At 34.5% G+C, this 18,833-nt stretch overlaps 1 protein-coding gene across 1 annotated transcript in view; it reads left to right on the top strand.

Moving 5' to 3' along the window:
* The window catches only part of KCNN3 (potassium calcium-activated channel subfamily N member 3), a 2,562,115-nt gene that overhangs the window by 2,324,737 nt on the left and 218,545 nt on the right, over positions 1 to 18,833 (top strand). The window contains exon 6 of the mRNA XM_044080129.1: positions 9,199 to 9,326. Coding sequence (XP_043936064.1) covers positions 9,199 to 9,326 — 128 coding nt within the window. The remainder of the gene's footprint in view (positions 1 to 9,198; positions 9,327 to 18,833) is intronic.

Here is an 18,833-nt window from a genome sequence, read left to right as displayed (position 1 = left end):
CAGATTTGTGCCATGGCACTTGCTTAAAGTACTGAGCTCTGTAGTCTGTGTATTAAGATAGGTAGGGGTTCTGTTATCACTGGAGTCAAGTGTGTGTGTGTGTGTGTGTGTGTGTGTGTGCGCGTGTGTGTGTGTGTGTGTGTGTGTGTGTGTGTGTGTGTGTGTGTGTGTGTGTGTGTGTCTAGCCAGAAGAGCAGAAGTGTGTATCTTACAATTACAGCTCCAATTCCATGGATTGACAGTAGTTTGATGCTTGCGCATGCCTACAAATACATTTCATGCAGGCCTCCCAACATCTTCTCTCCAACATGCCTTGCCGATGTCATCCACTATAATTTGACCTGAAGTCCTGTAAAAGTCAGACTTGTGCCGTGGCACTTGCTTAAAGTACTGAGCTCTGTAGTCTGTGTATTAAGATAGGTAGGGGTTCTGTTATCACTGGAGTCAAGTGTGTGTGTGTGTGTGTGTGTGTGTGTGTGTGTTTCTGCACTTGCTTGACATTACACCGAGCCTTTTACACTAGCATGTAGGACACTGTTATTGCCATATTTTCCTCACCAGGAACAGCTGATGTCATCAGCTATAAAGTGTTGAGACAGTCCAAGTCAGACTTGAGCTGTGGTACTTGCCTGAAATACAGAGTTCTATAGTCTGTGTACTTAGGTAGGGGTTCTATTCTCACTGCAGTCAACTGGGGTGTGTGTGTGTGTGTGTGTGTGTGTGTGTGTGTGTGTGTGTGTGTGTGTGTGTGTGTGTGTGTGTGTGTGTGTGTGTGTGTGTGTGTGTGTGTGTGTGTGTGTGTGTGTATATACCCATGTTTGACATTACAAAGAGCCTTTTACACCAACATGTAGGACACTGTTATTGCCATATTCTCCTCACGAGACACTGCTGATGCCATCATCTATAGCTGATTTGTGGATATGCACTATTCCCACTTGGGCAGTCAGAGACTGGCCTGGAGGCCAGGTAGAAGTCACCTCATCCTATATGATACAGATTATTGTGACATGGATTTCAGTCTATCCACATATATCATGGCATGGTTTGTATACACTATGTTTTCTTGGTGAGTAATCTGTGTGGTCTCTCCAGCTGTTGCATGTGTCTGGTGAGGTACATGCAAAAGAGAGCATTATACTCTATATTAGTGTTCTGATGAGGTTCGAGTACAGTGCTGTAATATAATCCTGAGATCTGAATATGATGGTGTGACTTATGATGTGCACAACATAGGCTTTCAATACCAGTGGGGACACTTGGTGGTCAAAGTTCAGAGTGTTATGTATATGTCTTCTTTTTTTTTTGCTGCATCGGTTCAACATGCGCGGGACTTGTGTCAATGTTGTATTTAGAAAGGAAAATTTTTTTGCAAAAAAAAAAATAAGACATATTTTTGCATTTATATGTAGACTGTGTGGCTTTGTCACCAATCATTTGTCTGTGTTAGCCCCTCCTTTAGTATGTTATCATCATAGGTGGACTCAATGATTGCACCCAGTATGCAAGAATTAGCAAACCCGGTAAGCTAAAGGCCATTTACTTTAGCCTGAACTGTCGAGAAGTAGATTCCAAACAGTAAAGAGCCAAGCATAGATCCCTGGGCTAAACTAATGGTGACCTCTCTACTGCTGCAGATTGATACTTTCACAGTATGTGTTCTTTCAGTGAGCCAAATAGTTACCCATCTAGTGACATGAGGTATAATATCCACTGAGAGAGTTTCTCAATGATCCCTGCATGGAGGATTGTGTTCAAACGCTAGGCCAGTTGAGGATAGCCAGTATGCACCGTCTTACCTTCATCCAGGTGAATCACATAGAATCAATGGGCTGTGACAACATCACAAATCTCCTATGATGTGACGTATTACATACATCTTCCTGACATGGTTACAAAGACATGCGTCTGGATTGTTTCTCCCCGGACCTCCACTGAAAATTGGTTCGTTCCAAGTCGGACTTTCCCGGTTAACAAATGTAAAATAAAAAAAATAATAAATGGTTGAATAGACTCTTCAACATACCCTTCACACAGACTGTGATGCTGTAGAAGGGTATTTTCAACATGTATCCATGTGAGTTGGGGGGGACAGCACCTGATGGATGCATGTATAGACACATCCTGACTCTCCTCATCGGTGTGGTACAATGACATGTCATCATGGACCTTTTTTAAATGGACACTAGTGATATCCCTGCCATGTGACCTGTGTGAGTCATTAATGCTTCATCATCATCAACAGGTCATTGAGGGCATATTTTGCTCAGCATTTTTTCCACTGTCTCGCTAATGACAGAGGGGCAATATTTTACTTAATTGATTATCCTATCATTATTAGAATGTGTTTTTATTGATACTGGCTTTGTGAGACAAGCTGGGCATTTTTTCCACTGTCTCACCAGAGGGTGACAGAACCACAGAGGGACAGATCCACAAAGCCAGTTTCAATAAAAAGCATTCTAAAAAGAAGTCGTTTTTAATTTACAGTATGGATAGTTTTAATTTTTTAATGTAAATGGACTAAATAATGGCAACAAAACAAAATCATTAACGAGATATCTAAAATTAATTAGAGGAGACATTATATTCTTGCAAGAGACTCGCTTGATAGATAAAGATATGCAATATTTAAATGTAGGCTATGAAATGTTATCATCTGCTTCTTTTAACAAGAAGAGGAGAGGAACTGCTCTACTCTGAGAAAATCTACTGTGATGCTTAAGGTCATGGATTCCTTTAATGATTCTAAAGGAATGTATACATTTGTAATAATTAAATATAATGACAAACTCTACACATTAGCTAATTTCACTGGATCCCTGGAATAGGTGCAGGAGTGGCTAAAGATCATTTAAACTTACTACAAAGTCATTGGATGGGTAGTTTAATTTTAGCAGGGGATTCTAACTGCATATGTAGTATAGAAGATACAAGTAAACAGAAGAAAGCTAAATGCTGGCATCAGCTAAAGCACTAAATAGATAGATTAGTAATAATGATTTAGTTGAATTGCTAGTAAAAGCAAAAGATAAGTCATTTTTCTTCATTCGTTATTCTTATAAGCAAGAGATGCAAACTAAAATTGATAGGATTTATGCCTCTATAGATTTACTTAATAAATGAATTATTTTAAAACTATTCCTTCTCCTCTATCTGATCATAATGCACTAAGTATTAATACAGTAATGGATGCAAGGACATTTCAGAATCCCAGTATATATGTATGATGAAATTAAAAGAGTTTAAGAGGTACCTTATGGAAAAATCAAGGATTGTTTATCTGTGAATGGTAATGGTCAGGTTAGTAAAGTCATACTATAGGACTCCTTAAAATACATATTAAAGATAGAATGGGAAGATGAGCTAGTAATAAAATAAAGGAAGGGATAATGAGATATTGGAAATGCAAAATGAAAGCAAGGTTTGAACAACAAACAAAGAAATTAGATAATACTGAAGTCATTAACAAATGAATGATATAATATCAAACAGTTTTAACAAATAAAGTGGAGCTAGCTTTAGAAAAAATAAAATTGTGTAGTTATGTAATGACTTCAAAAAATCTACATAGATTAGTCAATATAAGATATGTTAAGCAAGAAGGCACAAATAAATCATATACAAAATTCTTACACTAATAAGCTTACTTCAGATATAGAGGAAATACTTAATATTTTAAAACATTCCATGAGGATCTTAATAAAGAAAAAATAATAATTCTGATTATTTCAAAATTGGGAATTATTTAAAGAAATATGTTACTTGTAAATTAAATGACCAAACATATTTCAGTTGAATAAGCCTATTACCCTGGTAGAAGTTAAAGAAGCTTTCAAAAAAAGGTATAAATGGTAAGGCTCCAGAGTTAGATGTTTTATGTATGAAATTTTATAGTCTGTTTCTGTTAAATATTTTAGAATTACTGAATGACATTCAGGGTGACAAAATAATTCCTCCCTCATGGAAATTTTCTGTAGTCTCACCTATACTTAGACAAGGAATGGATAATAAGTTAGTCTCCTCATATATACCTTTTTCATTATGAAATGTAGCTTATAAAATATTTACTTCCAGTTTTGCCACATAATTAAGAAATATAATAGATTAATTACTAAAGCTCAGACAGGATTTATAGTCAATAGATTAACGTACAACAATGTAAAATGGTAGTAACTATCTTAGATTTAGAAATGGTACAAATGAGAAATTGGGATAATTAGCTTAGCTATCAAGAGAGCTTTTGATTCTGTAGAATGGAACTACTTGTTTAAAACTTTAGAAGCATTTGCATTTCCAGAATAGTTTTGGAATATTAAAAAGCTGTGTAGAGACTTCAAAGCATATGTTGAAATTGGATCTTACATTTCTCAAAGATTCACTTTAAACAAAGGCACAAAACAAAAGTGTCTCTTGTCTTCTTTATAATTTGCATTAGTTATCGAACTCTTAGCTAATACTATAGAAAGCTATGGAAAAATTGATGGATTCTAAATTAATAGAGATTGTCAATCTGAACTACAGCATTTTGCAGATGATATTTTACTAACTGTAGGAGATTTAAATTATTTGATGGAAGAAATAGATAAGGAAATTGAAAAGTGTCAAGAAATATCATGGCTGAAATTTAATAACAATAAAACTGAAACTTTAGTGTTAAATCAGTCACTATATAGTAAGTTTTAAGGATAAATATGAATATAATTAGGAAGGAAGAGAATTAAAATATTTAGGAATAAAAATATATCCACATGTAAGATTATCAATAATAATTATGAAAAAGTAATTGAACAAGTGTTACTCCTTATTAAAAATGGAATTAATTATTTTTATTATTGAGGATAGGTTACTGCTTATTAAAATGATTATATTTCCCAACATTTTACATAAACACGCACACACACACACACACACACACACACACACATATATATATATATATATATATATATATATATATATATGGATCTAGCTGACTTGGTCAAAATCCCATATTATCGAATCGCAGTTTGTTGACACTCAAAAGATCAAAATCTCATTTTATCAAACCAGCGACACAAGGAAGATCTACCAATGGTAAGTAACCACCGCCAAACTGCACCTTCCCTAACCCACCCAAGTGGGGAGCTATGTCCCCGACACCCACCCTAACTAAATATACCAACTCAGAGATCACACTACAGTTGGGAAATGGGCAAAGTCCACCATCCACCATCTGACACAACAGGTCACTCGCTGCTTTGATGAAGTGGGATTTTGATATTTTGATTGTCAGCAAACTCTGGTATTCTAAAAAGCCAAGAATTGCTTATAGAAATCTTATAAGATTAATGGAGTGTGGTGGTATTAGCTTCCAGGATGTAAAATCTTATTCTGTTACTGCAAGTTTTAACTCTATTATACTCTGGATAGACTCAACCTACACTAATCAATGGAAAATCTTCCAGGAGTAGATTTTACTAAACTCTTATAAGTTTATTAAAGATGATAAATTAGAAATATGTAATAATCCTTTCTTCTGGTTAACAAAATTTACCTCAAAAGGAAATTTATTTCAGTCTTTAGACTCTTCTTGTATGAAATCAATTCTTAAAACAGTTAACAAATATGTTTTTTAAAACTCCATTAATATTAAAATGGAAAGTTTTGTGTTTTCCTAGTGCACATACCTCTAGATTTAAGAAAAATCAGAACAATGCTAAAATGAATTTACTATAAAGGAATTCTGGATCCTGGACACTCCAGTGCATACAGCACATTGAGTAATGAGCGCTCTTCAGCACTTGTTGTTTCCATAGTAGGTAGAGGTTTTACAGGATCAGGTTGCTAGCCCAAGGCCCAACCCTCAACAGAGGGTGCACCATACACTCGCATGCACATGCTCACACCTAGGGCCAATTTAGAGTGTCTAATCCACCTACTGCATGTCTTTGGAATGTGGGAGGAAAACGGAGCCCCTGGAGGAAACCCATACAAAACACAGAGCGGGCATGCAGACTCCACACAGAAGGTACCCCAACTGAGAATCGAAGCAGAGAACCTCTTGCTGTGATGTGACAATACTAACTGCTACACCACTGCACTGTTCACTAAAAGGAATGGATTAATATTATGATCTGATTGTTTTGAAAAAGGAAAAGCTAAGTCTCCGCAATATTTAATGAAATAATATAGGTTGGATGATTCTGCTAAGCATTTAATATTCTCCGTCAGTAAGAAATTAAATGAATTTATGGATAATATGAATGAAGAGGAGCAGAATATTATTCCCCCATTACATGAATATGTGAATGCTGTTATCAAAGGTCAATTGGCATGCAAAGGAAGCTTGTCCAAGCTATGTAATCTAATTATAAATAATAATAATAATAATAATTGCAATGCAAAATTCTTGAACTTTTTAGATAGTGGTAGACTGAGTGACTCAGTAGATGGTAAAAGTAATGATTTGATACTTAAATCAGTTAGTCAAACTTCTTCAAGTTTATACTGAAAAGGTTTTGTGTAGAAATATATACAAAGAATGTTTATTACTCCATATAAAACCTGTAAGTTTAGTTAAATGTCTTTTTCAGTTTGTTGGAGATGTAGTAAAGATGCAAAAGCTGATTGGACACACATGTTTCTGGATTATGAAAAATTAAAAGTATATTGGGAAGAGATAAGTAAGTTTTTTTATGGGGTTATGGTCTGATAATTGCTCTTTAACTAGATCAGTAATACTAATGAATGTTCCACTTCCTGTATCTGTAAAAGGCTAAGAGCAAAGATGCATTTGGGTTTGCTTGACGATTGCTAGAAAAGTTATTGCAAACAAATTGGAAAATGAACTTAGTTCATACGTTCAAAGAATTTTTAAATTTAAGAAAAATACCATGTAAATCTGAAATAAGTGATCAGAAAAATATCTATAAATCTTGGTAAGACCTTTAGTTGTTGAGATAGCCTTGAAATGTTGCTATTGAAATACCAAGCTTCTTAATATGCTCATTGTATAAGATTACCTTGATGATTCACTGTACGCCCATTGTTCTATTACATATGTGAAGTTGAATTTCTTCCTTGCTATGTATAAATTGTAAATATGTTAAATAAATAAAAATGTTCTTAAAAAAAGAATAACAAACCCTATTGGTCACTCAGTATTCCAAAGGAATGACAAAGTATGGAGAGAGTCCATCATGAAATGAGACAGGTTTTTACAGAGTTTTAAATCAATGAGCCATCTAACAGAATCCTTTTGTCATGCCACCATTTTTCCATTCACTAATCAAAACCCATCAATACATTATTGTCACGTTTCTACTTTTTTTAAAGGAATGATAAATGTTAGAATATTTCATTAAATGTCCTTATGTTTCAGCTTAGCACACTGAAATAATCATGAGCACTTATGTGCTGAAATAGCTTCCAACTTTCCATTCCACCCTGAGCTGCATTAATCAAATAATTGTAAAATGAATGAAGTATACATGCCATCTAACATCCAAATTTATAATTAGGAACCCATGCACAAAACAGCATTTAAAGAAATGAAAGAAACTCTCTGACATTTCATTTATTATCCATAACCACATAAATCAAATTCAAACTCATCACCATTCTTAATTAGCACCAAGAACTGCTAGGCCACCAGGTTGTCAAACACCCATGAGTAGTATGTTATTTCTCTGTAATGCCCACTATGCAATGCACTATTTCTTGCTTATTGCAGCCAGTAGAACTGTCAAGGAATATAAGAGACCTGTCCTCAAAAAGAAGATAAACTTTGTGGAGACCTTCACACTGCTTTGAAACAAATAATTGTAATAAAATATAGAGCCTCAGTGCTTGTGTGTATATGGAGATTGGATAGTATTTAGTAAATCCTTGGCTCTAGATTGTCACTGTCAAAGTTATACCCCAAACTCATATGTGAAAATGAGGGAAAAAGGATTGTGGATGGAATGTTGGTTTATTTTTATTTATTATTTGCTTCAATGTTAATATTTATTGTATTGAATTACTATTTTTATGTTTTGATGCCAGGGTTAACTAGATAGTGTGGGTCTATATTAAATCAGCGAATGTTTAAAATAGAGAATGCTGATTTATCAACTCTTTAAAAGCGAAAGCTTGAAATCCTGAAGCCATTTTTGGGACTTTGCCATTTCTTCCACTGTGGTGCGATCTTGGAGTTGGTATATTTAAGAAGGGGTGGTGTGGGGGCACAGCCTCCATTTTATTTAGTGTTTTGAAGGGTTATTTTTTTTTTTTTTGTTTGTTTTGTTTTGTGGAACAGCAATTTTTTTTTTTCCCTGGGAAAAAAATTGCTGTTCCGTGTCTTCGAGATTTCAAGCTTTCACTTTTTAAGGGTCAATATATCAACATTCGCTATTTTAAGCATTCGCTGATTTAATAGAGACCGATAGGGTGTGACCCATTTTTAGTGGAGGACTAGGGAGAAAAGCTGCTGACTGTACAAACGCACTTATAGGATCACGCTCATACAACAGTTTTATAACTTATGAACAGCATTAAGTGCATTTTATCAGCAAATGATACATCATATTAAGGGCCCAGCTCAAACTATTATGCCCATCTTTTCCTGGTAGTTGTTTGGCTGATAGTAGTTTTGAAGTCACAGTGTCTCTTACTAGAGTCATTGTAGACCTTGGAGATAAATAAGAAAACTAAATAAAGGAGACTGTCAGGCCTAACTTCTTCTACCAGGAACTGATGATATCCATAACATGACAGAAGTTACAGTGATAGAGTTTGCACATCTTTAACTTCCACTATTGTGAACCATTGTTCATTTGATGAAATGACCTAAAGATCTCCTATGTATTCTATACATCTGATATTGTTTTGGTCTATGCTCACAGAATCTACAATTATGTAAATTGAGTAAATAGTTTTATGTGCCGATTCATATTTTAATCACACTTTATATGTATTAAGCTAATACTGTCACAGTAAATGTTTTCAGTATTTGTCTTTGTCTGTTAGATTATTCTGCTATTTAGTATATCTTACTTTTTAATCTTTAATGTTATTAGACCGTGACAAAAATGGTACCATTGCTCCTGTTCCCCTAACTGTAAAATAAAATAAAAAATATAATTTAATATTGTAGATGGAAATACCCATCTTGAAGTAGTTTAATTGCTGTTCCCATTTAAAATAACTAGGATTGTTTTTTGTTTATTATTCTAGATCAAGAATGCAGCTGCAAATGTTCTGAGGGAGACCTGGCTGATCTACAAGCACACCAAGCTCCTACGAAAGATTGACCATGCCAAAGTGAGAAAACATCAGAGGAAGTTCCTGCAGGCCATTCACCAGTGAGCATGCTCAGTGTTCATTTCACATGAGTGTGTGTGTGTGTGTGTGTGTGTGTGTGTGTGTGTGTGTGTGTGTGTGTGTGTGTGTGTGTGTGTGTGTGTGTGCGTGTGTGTGTGTGTGTGTGTGCGTGTGCATGTGTGTGTGTGTGTGTGTGTGTGTGTGTGTGTGTGTGTGTGTGTGTGTGTGTGCATGCATGTGTGTGTGTATGTGTAAATGTTATGGAGGAAGACAAAATGTTGACTTAGGAACTAAGATTGCAAACACAGCAGTAATTGTATGATCCTACAGCTTGTAATACTGATAGTCTTTCTTGAAGTATTAATGCCATTTTGCAATCAGCACAGAAAATTAAGGTTCTGAACTGTTAATGAGCTGCTCCTTGTAGCTAAGGGCACAAGGTTTGATTCCTTTCACTTCATTTTGCCTATTATGTGACTGAGAAAGTCACTTTACCAGACAGTGCTCCTAGGTTTGCCATGAAAATGTATTTAAAAAAGTGTAGCTTACTGGGTAAATGAGATTCAAGTACAGAGAGATATTACCTTTTCAAAGTAGATGGGTAAGTATAAAACTCCAGGATAGCAGGTCAGGGATTTTAATTCTAACAGGGTCTGATGAGATATGCAGATACAAGTGAGCATGATGCCCCAGAAGTCAATGTTTCAGAAAGATGGCTAGAGTATGATAGACTGTCATCCAATGAAGTTCCAATCAGTAAGAAGTGGAGGTTTGAGCATTAGGCATTGTCAGCTTGTACTTCTACTGCTGTTAAAAATTGATAGTACACTCTCACCTCACTTACCAAATGAAGCACTAAGTTCCCAGAAAAAAAAAATAACACAATGTAAATGCTGACCTTGAGTGCACAGCAATCTCTTCAAAGAAGGTCTTGTGACTCAGAGGTAAATACATGGAAGATGTGTATCTAGATATAGGGCCTCAGAACCACAAAAATAGTTTGATAACATAAAAGCACATAGAAATAGAGATAGTCTTCACATTTTAGAGGCAGGCAGGGGTTCACACTTCATATTATTCATTTGACAATAGTCATCCTCCTTGTCAAACACCCTTACTCACTCTCCAAGGGGCCCCTTTTAAACAAAGGCTTTGAAGGTGGAAGCTTGAAGTTTTTTGGAGAAAACAACCCCTATATTTTTCCTGTAAATGCTCATAACAGCTGTGATGTAGGCTGTTGTATAAAGCATGCTGAAAAAGGCAGTTATCATCCGACACATTCCATCATATTCTTTCCATTGTGATAACAAAGTGTAAATATACTTTTATCAATTTCTAGCTTTTTAGAAGGACTTGCAAAAAAGGCCTTTTTACTACCTTTACAGGTACTATTCATTAGGTACTTGTGGCATACAAAATCTGACTAGGATTTTGCAGTAAGCCCACATTAGAAAGAAACACATTTTGCAAATCTAGCCATTATAGAAATGCTCCTGTGCCACCCCAGAGCCATATGAACTAGTATCCGCTTTTGGTTGAGTGTCTTATTATGCTTACCAGTACCTCATATTTATTAGGTGAGGTGGTACAGCTAGACATTGCAGTCTTCTTCTTATCGTTTTCATCTGTGACCAAAAGGGAAGCTCAAAGATCACTGCTGTTAATTTCTAGCATAGAGATATTGTGGGTAGTCCAGAATTCTAATGTCCTCAAATGACCAGGACGCCTCATCACATATAGTACCAGGATGATTACCTCCCATCTGTAACTGTGATTATTCTAAATTCTTCCAAAGAGATAGTTGGAATAAATGGATTGTTTTTTCACAAAAATAAAACAGCTGATCCCACTTAATGATACAGAAATCTGTTGTGACCAATATCTGATTACTGACAACTATATTATCCACAACGTGGTTCTGCCGTGAATCTTTTATTTACATCCAGATGAAACTGCAATTGGAGAGTGACAACCAGTTTTGCTTAATCTTGATGTAACAAAAAAATATTTTATACAGAGGCAAGCTCCCCCACACTCCAGAAACCTTATTTATTTACTTATTCCAGAAGAGCACAATTGTGGAAAAAAAAAAACATAAAAGAGATAATGGATCACAGCATGTGATGTAACAAAAAAGGAGGCAGCAGTAATTACATATAACAACTGACATTCAGTAAGTTGCAATTTCTCCAAATGTCATAGCTTAGCTGCTACAGTTTCCACTTGAAAATTGAGCAATAGAAGGAAAACTCCTCAAGGTTGAGGGCTATATTCATTCTGATCTACTGTAAATCTAGGAATGAACTATTGAAAAATCTTGAATTTTAAGCTTGTATTTGTAAAATTCCCATAGTCTAACTGGAATGTTTAGAGTCAAAGTTCTATGATTATTTATGTGGGCATGTGATCACCACTGATCCCTATTATAGTGAGGTTCATAATTAATGCAAGCACAAATAGCAGGTGTTGAAAAATATGAATTTCATTATAACTAGCTTATTTACTCATTTTGCAAACATAACAAGACTATTCAAGGTATTGCAAAATGTTACATTATCCAACCTCATTAATAAATAAAATGATTATTACACACAGAAGAATAAATATACGCAAGAAGTACCAAATCATATATAGAGATTTATTTAATGCATCAGTGCTATCAGTTAACTTGCCATCTAAACTGCTCAAAAATGGTTCTGGATCAAAAGAAACATATTGATGAAAAAAACTGCAGGGAACTGTTTTCTTGCTGTGTGACAAGAACCTGTAAGATGTCTAGGTAAGACCAGCCTTCAGAATGGTTGGAACTGCATATAACAATAGGGCTTGAAAGAATTCATATTGTAAAACAAGTGTTGCATACTGTTGTGAGACCCAATCCTATAAAAGATAGAAAAACAGGATATTTTCATATCCACAGTGCTGCAGCAGAGCCTCAAATCAGCTCCTTAAAGTTCAAACTCATTATTGTTCATACCTTATCATCATATATACTTGTCCCTAAAACTAAGTGGAGACATCAACCCAAACCCCAGACCAGTCCAAATAACATCCTTTCTGAGAACTATATATGCCCCCCACACCCTCTCTAAACCTTTCAACTCCCACAGGTCTGCAATTTGTAAATGTGAATCTTGTAGTGTCTCTAACAAATTGCCCAACTTCCATGCTCTTATATCTCCCTATTCCCCAACCCTGCTTGTAGCCACTGAAACCTGACTGCTGAAGGAAGCTAAAAACAATGAAATTACTCTCCCTGGTTTCATAGTACTTAGACTAGACTGACAAAGCAAACAAAAAAAAACGGAGTGGCAGTACTCTCCAAAAACACACTGGAACTATTCTACTCCTAATTTCAAACATGCATTAGTGCTAATCTCTATGTTCAAACTCAGAAGCCATAAGAGTCTAGCAATAATAGGAGTATGAATGCCCTTTGTTAATAGTATCCCTATTTTAGGAGACATCCTTTGCTGGATAACTTCCAATATGCAATAAGTAACCATCATCTTGAGTATTATAAACATTGATTGGCTATCAGTCAACAAAGAAAATACCTCCAGTACAGTAAATGGATTCTCCCAAATAAGTAGCATCACAGTTTAACATCATAAAACATCAACTCAAGAGTCCATCTTAGACTAGATTTTCATATCTACACACAGGAAAATTGCTTCCTATAGTACACTACCTAGCACACTAACCTGGGAGTTTATTAAAGGCCCGAGCATGAGCTGTACAGCTCACACTAGAGGGGTCCCTCCAGTGCAACATGCCCATTTATGATTCATAAACATGCTAGCCACAAAGAAGTTGGACCTCATTATCAACTAATCTATATGCTTCCTGAATTTCAGGATCAGTTTCATGGCTAATCTGCATGCCGTGGTAGCAATCTGCTGCTCATGTAGGCAGTGGAATCCCCATTCCAGACAATCTGTCTCACACACACACACACACACACACACACACACACACACACACACACACACACACTCCTACAGAATCATATATATATATATATATATATATATATATATATATATATATATATATATATATGTATATATATATATATATATATATATATATATATATATATATATATATATATATATATATATATATATATATATATATATATATATATATATATAAACACAGACACACACATACACACATTACAATCCCTTTACCTGTCCCTGTCCTCCAGTGGTCATCCCACTCCTGTAATACTTTAGTGCCGTTACAGTATGTATGACATAGGCCCTGGTGGTCTAGTGTATCCCCAGCCCCAATACTAATGTTGGTGCCAGTATAGAACTTTAAAGACTTATCTCTGGTGTCCAGTGCCCCCATCCCTGTAGCAATGTCAGTGCCATCAGAGCAATGTATTCCCTAGTGGTCTATTGTTACCCCCATCCCGATCCTCATACTGCAGTTGGTGCTATTACATCACTTACATGTTGTGTCCAGTGTTTTCCCAATCCCTGTCTGTTTTTTGGGGTCCAGTGTATCCTCCTCCCTGTCCCCATAGAAATGGTAGTGCCAGTTTGGCACTTTTCAACATCATTCTCCCTGGGGTCTGGTGATTCCCCCACCACCTAATCCTTGTTTTCATTCTGGTGCAAGTATGCTTTTTAACAGTAAGACCTGGTGGTCTAGTGGTTCCCTCTTCCACTAAGTTCATGTTCTTTGTTGATAACATTTTGGCCATGTTCAGTACTACAGTGTGATAGAGATGGCCATGCTGATCTGCATGACTTAGCACTTTCCTGAATTATTCAGCCATATAGATGGCTTCCTGGGAGCAGTTTCAAGCAGAGAGAACATGGCTAATTAGCATAATTTTTACACACACACACACACACACACACACACACACACACACACACACACACAAACACCCCCGATCTAGCCCAGAATGGCTCATTAGCATTCCTTGCAGCCATGGAGCCAGCTCTTCACAGGGCTGCTCGCACAAAAAAGTACCACAATATGTATTACAGATGTCAGTATGTTTATGAGTCTGGCCTTAATCGTCTCTCAACTTTTGCTATTAGATATCAGAACAGGAACTAGAAACGCCACCTATATAACCTAGTAATAACTCTCAATAATTTCCAGGAAAAAGCTTTCATCAGCTCCATAAAATCTCACAATTAGAATAAACTTACACCGTTCCAATAAACATAGTCATCACATTTTTAAACTTCCTGAATGCACATGCCCCATGGCTAACCAGGATACCAAAACAAATTATGATCACCAGAGACAAAGCCTGGAAAATGTGATTACAAAATAAAAACACTGAAAATTCTACAAAATTACAAATATCTCAGACACAAACCAAGCAGTGTATAAAAAATGATAAGAAATGTTACTATACCAGTTTTCAAAACTCACACCCATCAAACTTTTCTTGGCTTTAATACATTTTTATTTTATTTATTTATTATTTTTATTTTACATTTGTTAACTGGGAAAGTCTGACTGGATGCATATCCATTTTCAGCAGAGGCCCGGGGAGAAAAGCTCCACATTAAAAAAAAATTAGTAACACTTAAAATGCAGGTTACAGAGAAATCTAGAACATTTAACAACAAACAGTGATAAATTCAAATTAAGGTTACATTTAGATAAGAAATAAAAAGCATTGTTGGTGATGGAATAAATATACAGAGAAAACAATCACATAAGAGAAGTGTGTCAAAAAGAAAAAGGATTTTCAGTTAGAAAGTAAGGATGATGGTTAGGAGAAGGTAGTTAGGTAAGAAGGGACAAATAAATCCAAAGAAGAACGTAGTCCAAACGAAAAAATGGAATTTATTGAACACAAAACCACAAACTGACCTAGGTTTCGTCTTAACAGTAAGACTTCTTCAGAATGCTAAAATGTTAAAAAGCCACACTTTAAATAAATGAACACACCCCCTGAAACAATCCAATTAATCAATCATCCATTTAAAAACTTCTTAAAGCAAGACATAGACTAAAACCTACACATATTTATTTTTATTTATTTATTTTATTTTGCATTTGTTGGCTGGGCTAGTCTAGCTGGCTACATGTCCATTTTCAGTAGAGGCCCAGGGAGATAAGCTCCAAGCATTAGTAAAATTACAAAAAAAGATTACAATAATTAAAAATGACTAAATTCAAATACAAAGAGATTAAAAATGTTTTGAGAGAATCAAAATTGTTTCTATGAATAATGGCTCGCAGTCTGTGCAAGGTTTAAAATACAATATAAAAGTAAAAATTGCGTCTATGAATAATATCTCACAGTCTATGCAAAGGTTAGAAATACAATCGAGTACAAGAACAGTCAGAATTCTATACATATATGCAATATATATATATATATATATATATATATATATATATATATATATATATATAAAACGTATATAACTGTTAAATAAATATATATATATATATATATATATATATATATATATATATATATATATATAAAACGTATATAACTGTTAAATAAATATATTATATATATATATATATATATATATATATATATATATATATATATATATATATTTATTTATATATGTATATATATATATATATATATATATATATATATATGAAAAAAACCTTGTCAAGGCTTCCCAGTAATATATTTAAGCCTAAGTATAGGCTTTATAGAACAAAAATCATTGAGACCGGGATAATTTTGTGTGTCCAATTTAATTTGCCACCTAAGTTCACATAAATCCAAATGGACATCTAATATTTTTCCTTGTAAATCATGTTTAATTTGTTGCAACACACAAAATGTAACTCATGTGTGGGGTTACTAGCAATATGTCTAGCTAAGGCATTTGTAGATTTAAGGTGTTTAATATCCAAAAGATGTTCTCTAACCCTCTCCCTAAAAACCCTACAAGTTTTCCCTATATAAAATAATGGATATTGTTGACATTTTGCCAAATAAACCACATTCTTAGAAAAACAATCAAAATGACCTAAAATATAAATATGATGATTGTTAATAGTAAACCTCTGGCCTGTTGGCAATATAAATGGACAAATTGAGCATCTCCCACACTTAAAATTACCTAAAACCCTATTAGTGGACAAAGCCTTAGAAAGAGAACACCTTTCAAAAATATACTTAAATGCAAGGTCTTTCCTAAAAATAAAAGTGGGACTTGAACCCAACTTGGTTCCAACATTTTTGTCAAGTTGTAATATGCCCCAATTCTTCCTAATCATATATGTTAACCACTCAGAGTCCCCATTGTATGTGGAAATAAACATTAATGGAGACTGGGCCAATTGATCCTCACCATTATGTTTCCTAATATAATTGGCTGTATTGTTAGAATTAAGAATAGGTTGATAAATACCTATATCCCTTTTATGTTTAACCTCATTAAATAATTCCATGCATAAATTTTTGGAATACCCTCTATTTAAAAACAAATTGATCATGTAATTTAATTTGTCCACAAATTCTTGATTGTCACTGACCATCCTGGCTGCTCTAACCATTTGGCCCTTAGCTATGCCTCATTTTTGATGGTTGGGATGCCAGCTATTATACTGCAAATATGAATTAGAAAAAGTAGCTTTCCTATGAATGTTAGATTTAATACACTTAGAAACCCTATCAATAGTCAATCTGACATCCAAATAAGTTATGGTGTCAACATTATACTCATGTGTAAATTTTAAGAACCCTACAGTACTGTTAATATAATTAATAAATTTGTTCAAAACATCAATTTTACCATCCCAGATGATAAAAATATCATCCAGGTAACGTGTATATGTCTTAATATTTTCGTAATAAACACTGGTAAACAAAAAATGTTGCTCCCAATAAGCCATGATATAATTGGCATATATGGGGGCACATGCGGCCCCCATAGCCACTCCAGTGCATTGCTTGAAATAATGTCCTTCAAAAAATAAAAAAATATTAACTAAAACTGCTTCCATTAATCTAACAAAAACATTAATTTGATCTTGTTCATACATACCCGTTAACAATAACTGATGTTCCAACCATGTGAGACCTATTTCATGTGGACTTACCGAAAATAGATTACATACATCAATAGTCAAAAAAATAGTATTATTATTAACTTTAATAGATTTAACCTTCTCCAAAAAATCCCATGAATCTTTGGTGATGTAAGGGAAAATTTTTAATCCTAATTTCATATGATAATCCAAAAACTGACTGATAAAATGTGTTTTACTCCTCTTACCATTGGCAATGGGTCTAAATTTAACATTGTCCAGCCCTTTATGAATTTTTGGTATACCAAAGATACCACTGACTACTGGATATAAATTAGTCATAAATTCAAAATCTTTTTCTGTTATTTCACCTTGATAAAGCATATCCTCCAGCATGAAATCTAATTTTTTAAAAGCAACATTAATTTCATTCATACTGACTTCAGTATATGTATCATCATTTAGCATGGACATCATAATATTCACGTAGTCATTATTATCCACTATGACCACCCCATGGCCCTTATCTGGCTTCATAATACATATATTACCAATTCTTGATAATTCATTAATTATATTAGCCTCTTCATCAGTTAAATTAGCAGGTATAAACCTTGATGGTTGCTTAAAGTGCTCCCTAATGTCCATTTTGCATATTTTGTCAAAAACAGCAACCATTGGATTCATTGGTGGATTAAATTGACTCGATTTTGATAGTACTTTCTGTTTGCCAATGCCACCCACATCACCAAAATATGCTTTCAAATTCATCATTCATATAAATAATTTTAAGTCAATTATGGTATCTACCAAATTTCCTTTTTTACAGGGGACAAAGGTAAAACTCTTAGAGAACAAGTTAACATAATCTGTATTAAATGCATAATGAGAATAGTTAAACAATTTAAAATCACGTGCCTGATTTTCCAAAATAACAGGATGGCTCAAAAGGCCACTTTGTAAATGTTCAAATGCATTCCCATCTAACAATAACATACCTACAGCATCAGAACCATTATCAATATCAGGAAAAACATAATCAAATGTCATTTGGCTAGTAGACTCTGACTCATGATTAACATTTGACCCAGGACATAAAGATACCCCATGTACACTAAAATTATCATACATATTTGTTGAATTGTCAATAATTGGCATTTCCACACCATTGGCCGACATCAAAATATGACTGTTAGTACCCTCGGATGGGCCGATACCATAACCGTCACAACTGAAAGGTCGGACAGAAAATGAATTGACCCCATAATTGGAAACCTCATCCACAACTGCATCCAAATTCAACATAGTATTTGTAGTTTCACCCTGAACAGTATATACACTTAAATCCAAAAGTAAGTCAGTAGGCTCCCCAACATTCTCAAAAACCTGAGAACTTAATGCATTATCCATTAAATTGTTCGTCAAAGTTTCTCTAAATGCATGATGACAAATAGAATGTCGCCTACCCTCCGTACATTCATTCAGATCAATACCATCATTTGAATAAACAAAGGTCCCGGAATCAGACAAGTCAAATAAATCAGGACTGCCAGGGAAAA

Source organism: Protopterus annectens, chromosome 8.part0 (assembly GCF_019279795.1).
Source record: "Protopterus annectens isolate FY-2018-M chromosome 8.part0, PAN1.0, whole genome shotgun sequence".
NCBI lineage: Eukaryota > Metazoa > Chordata > Ceratodontiformes > Protopteridae > Protopterus > Protopterus annectens.
This window is presented reverse-complemented; position numbering and strand designations above follow the sequence as displayed.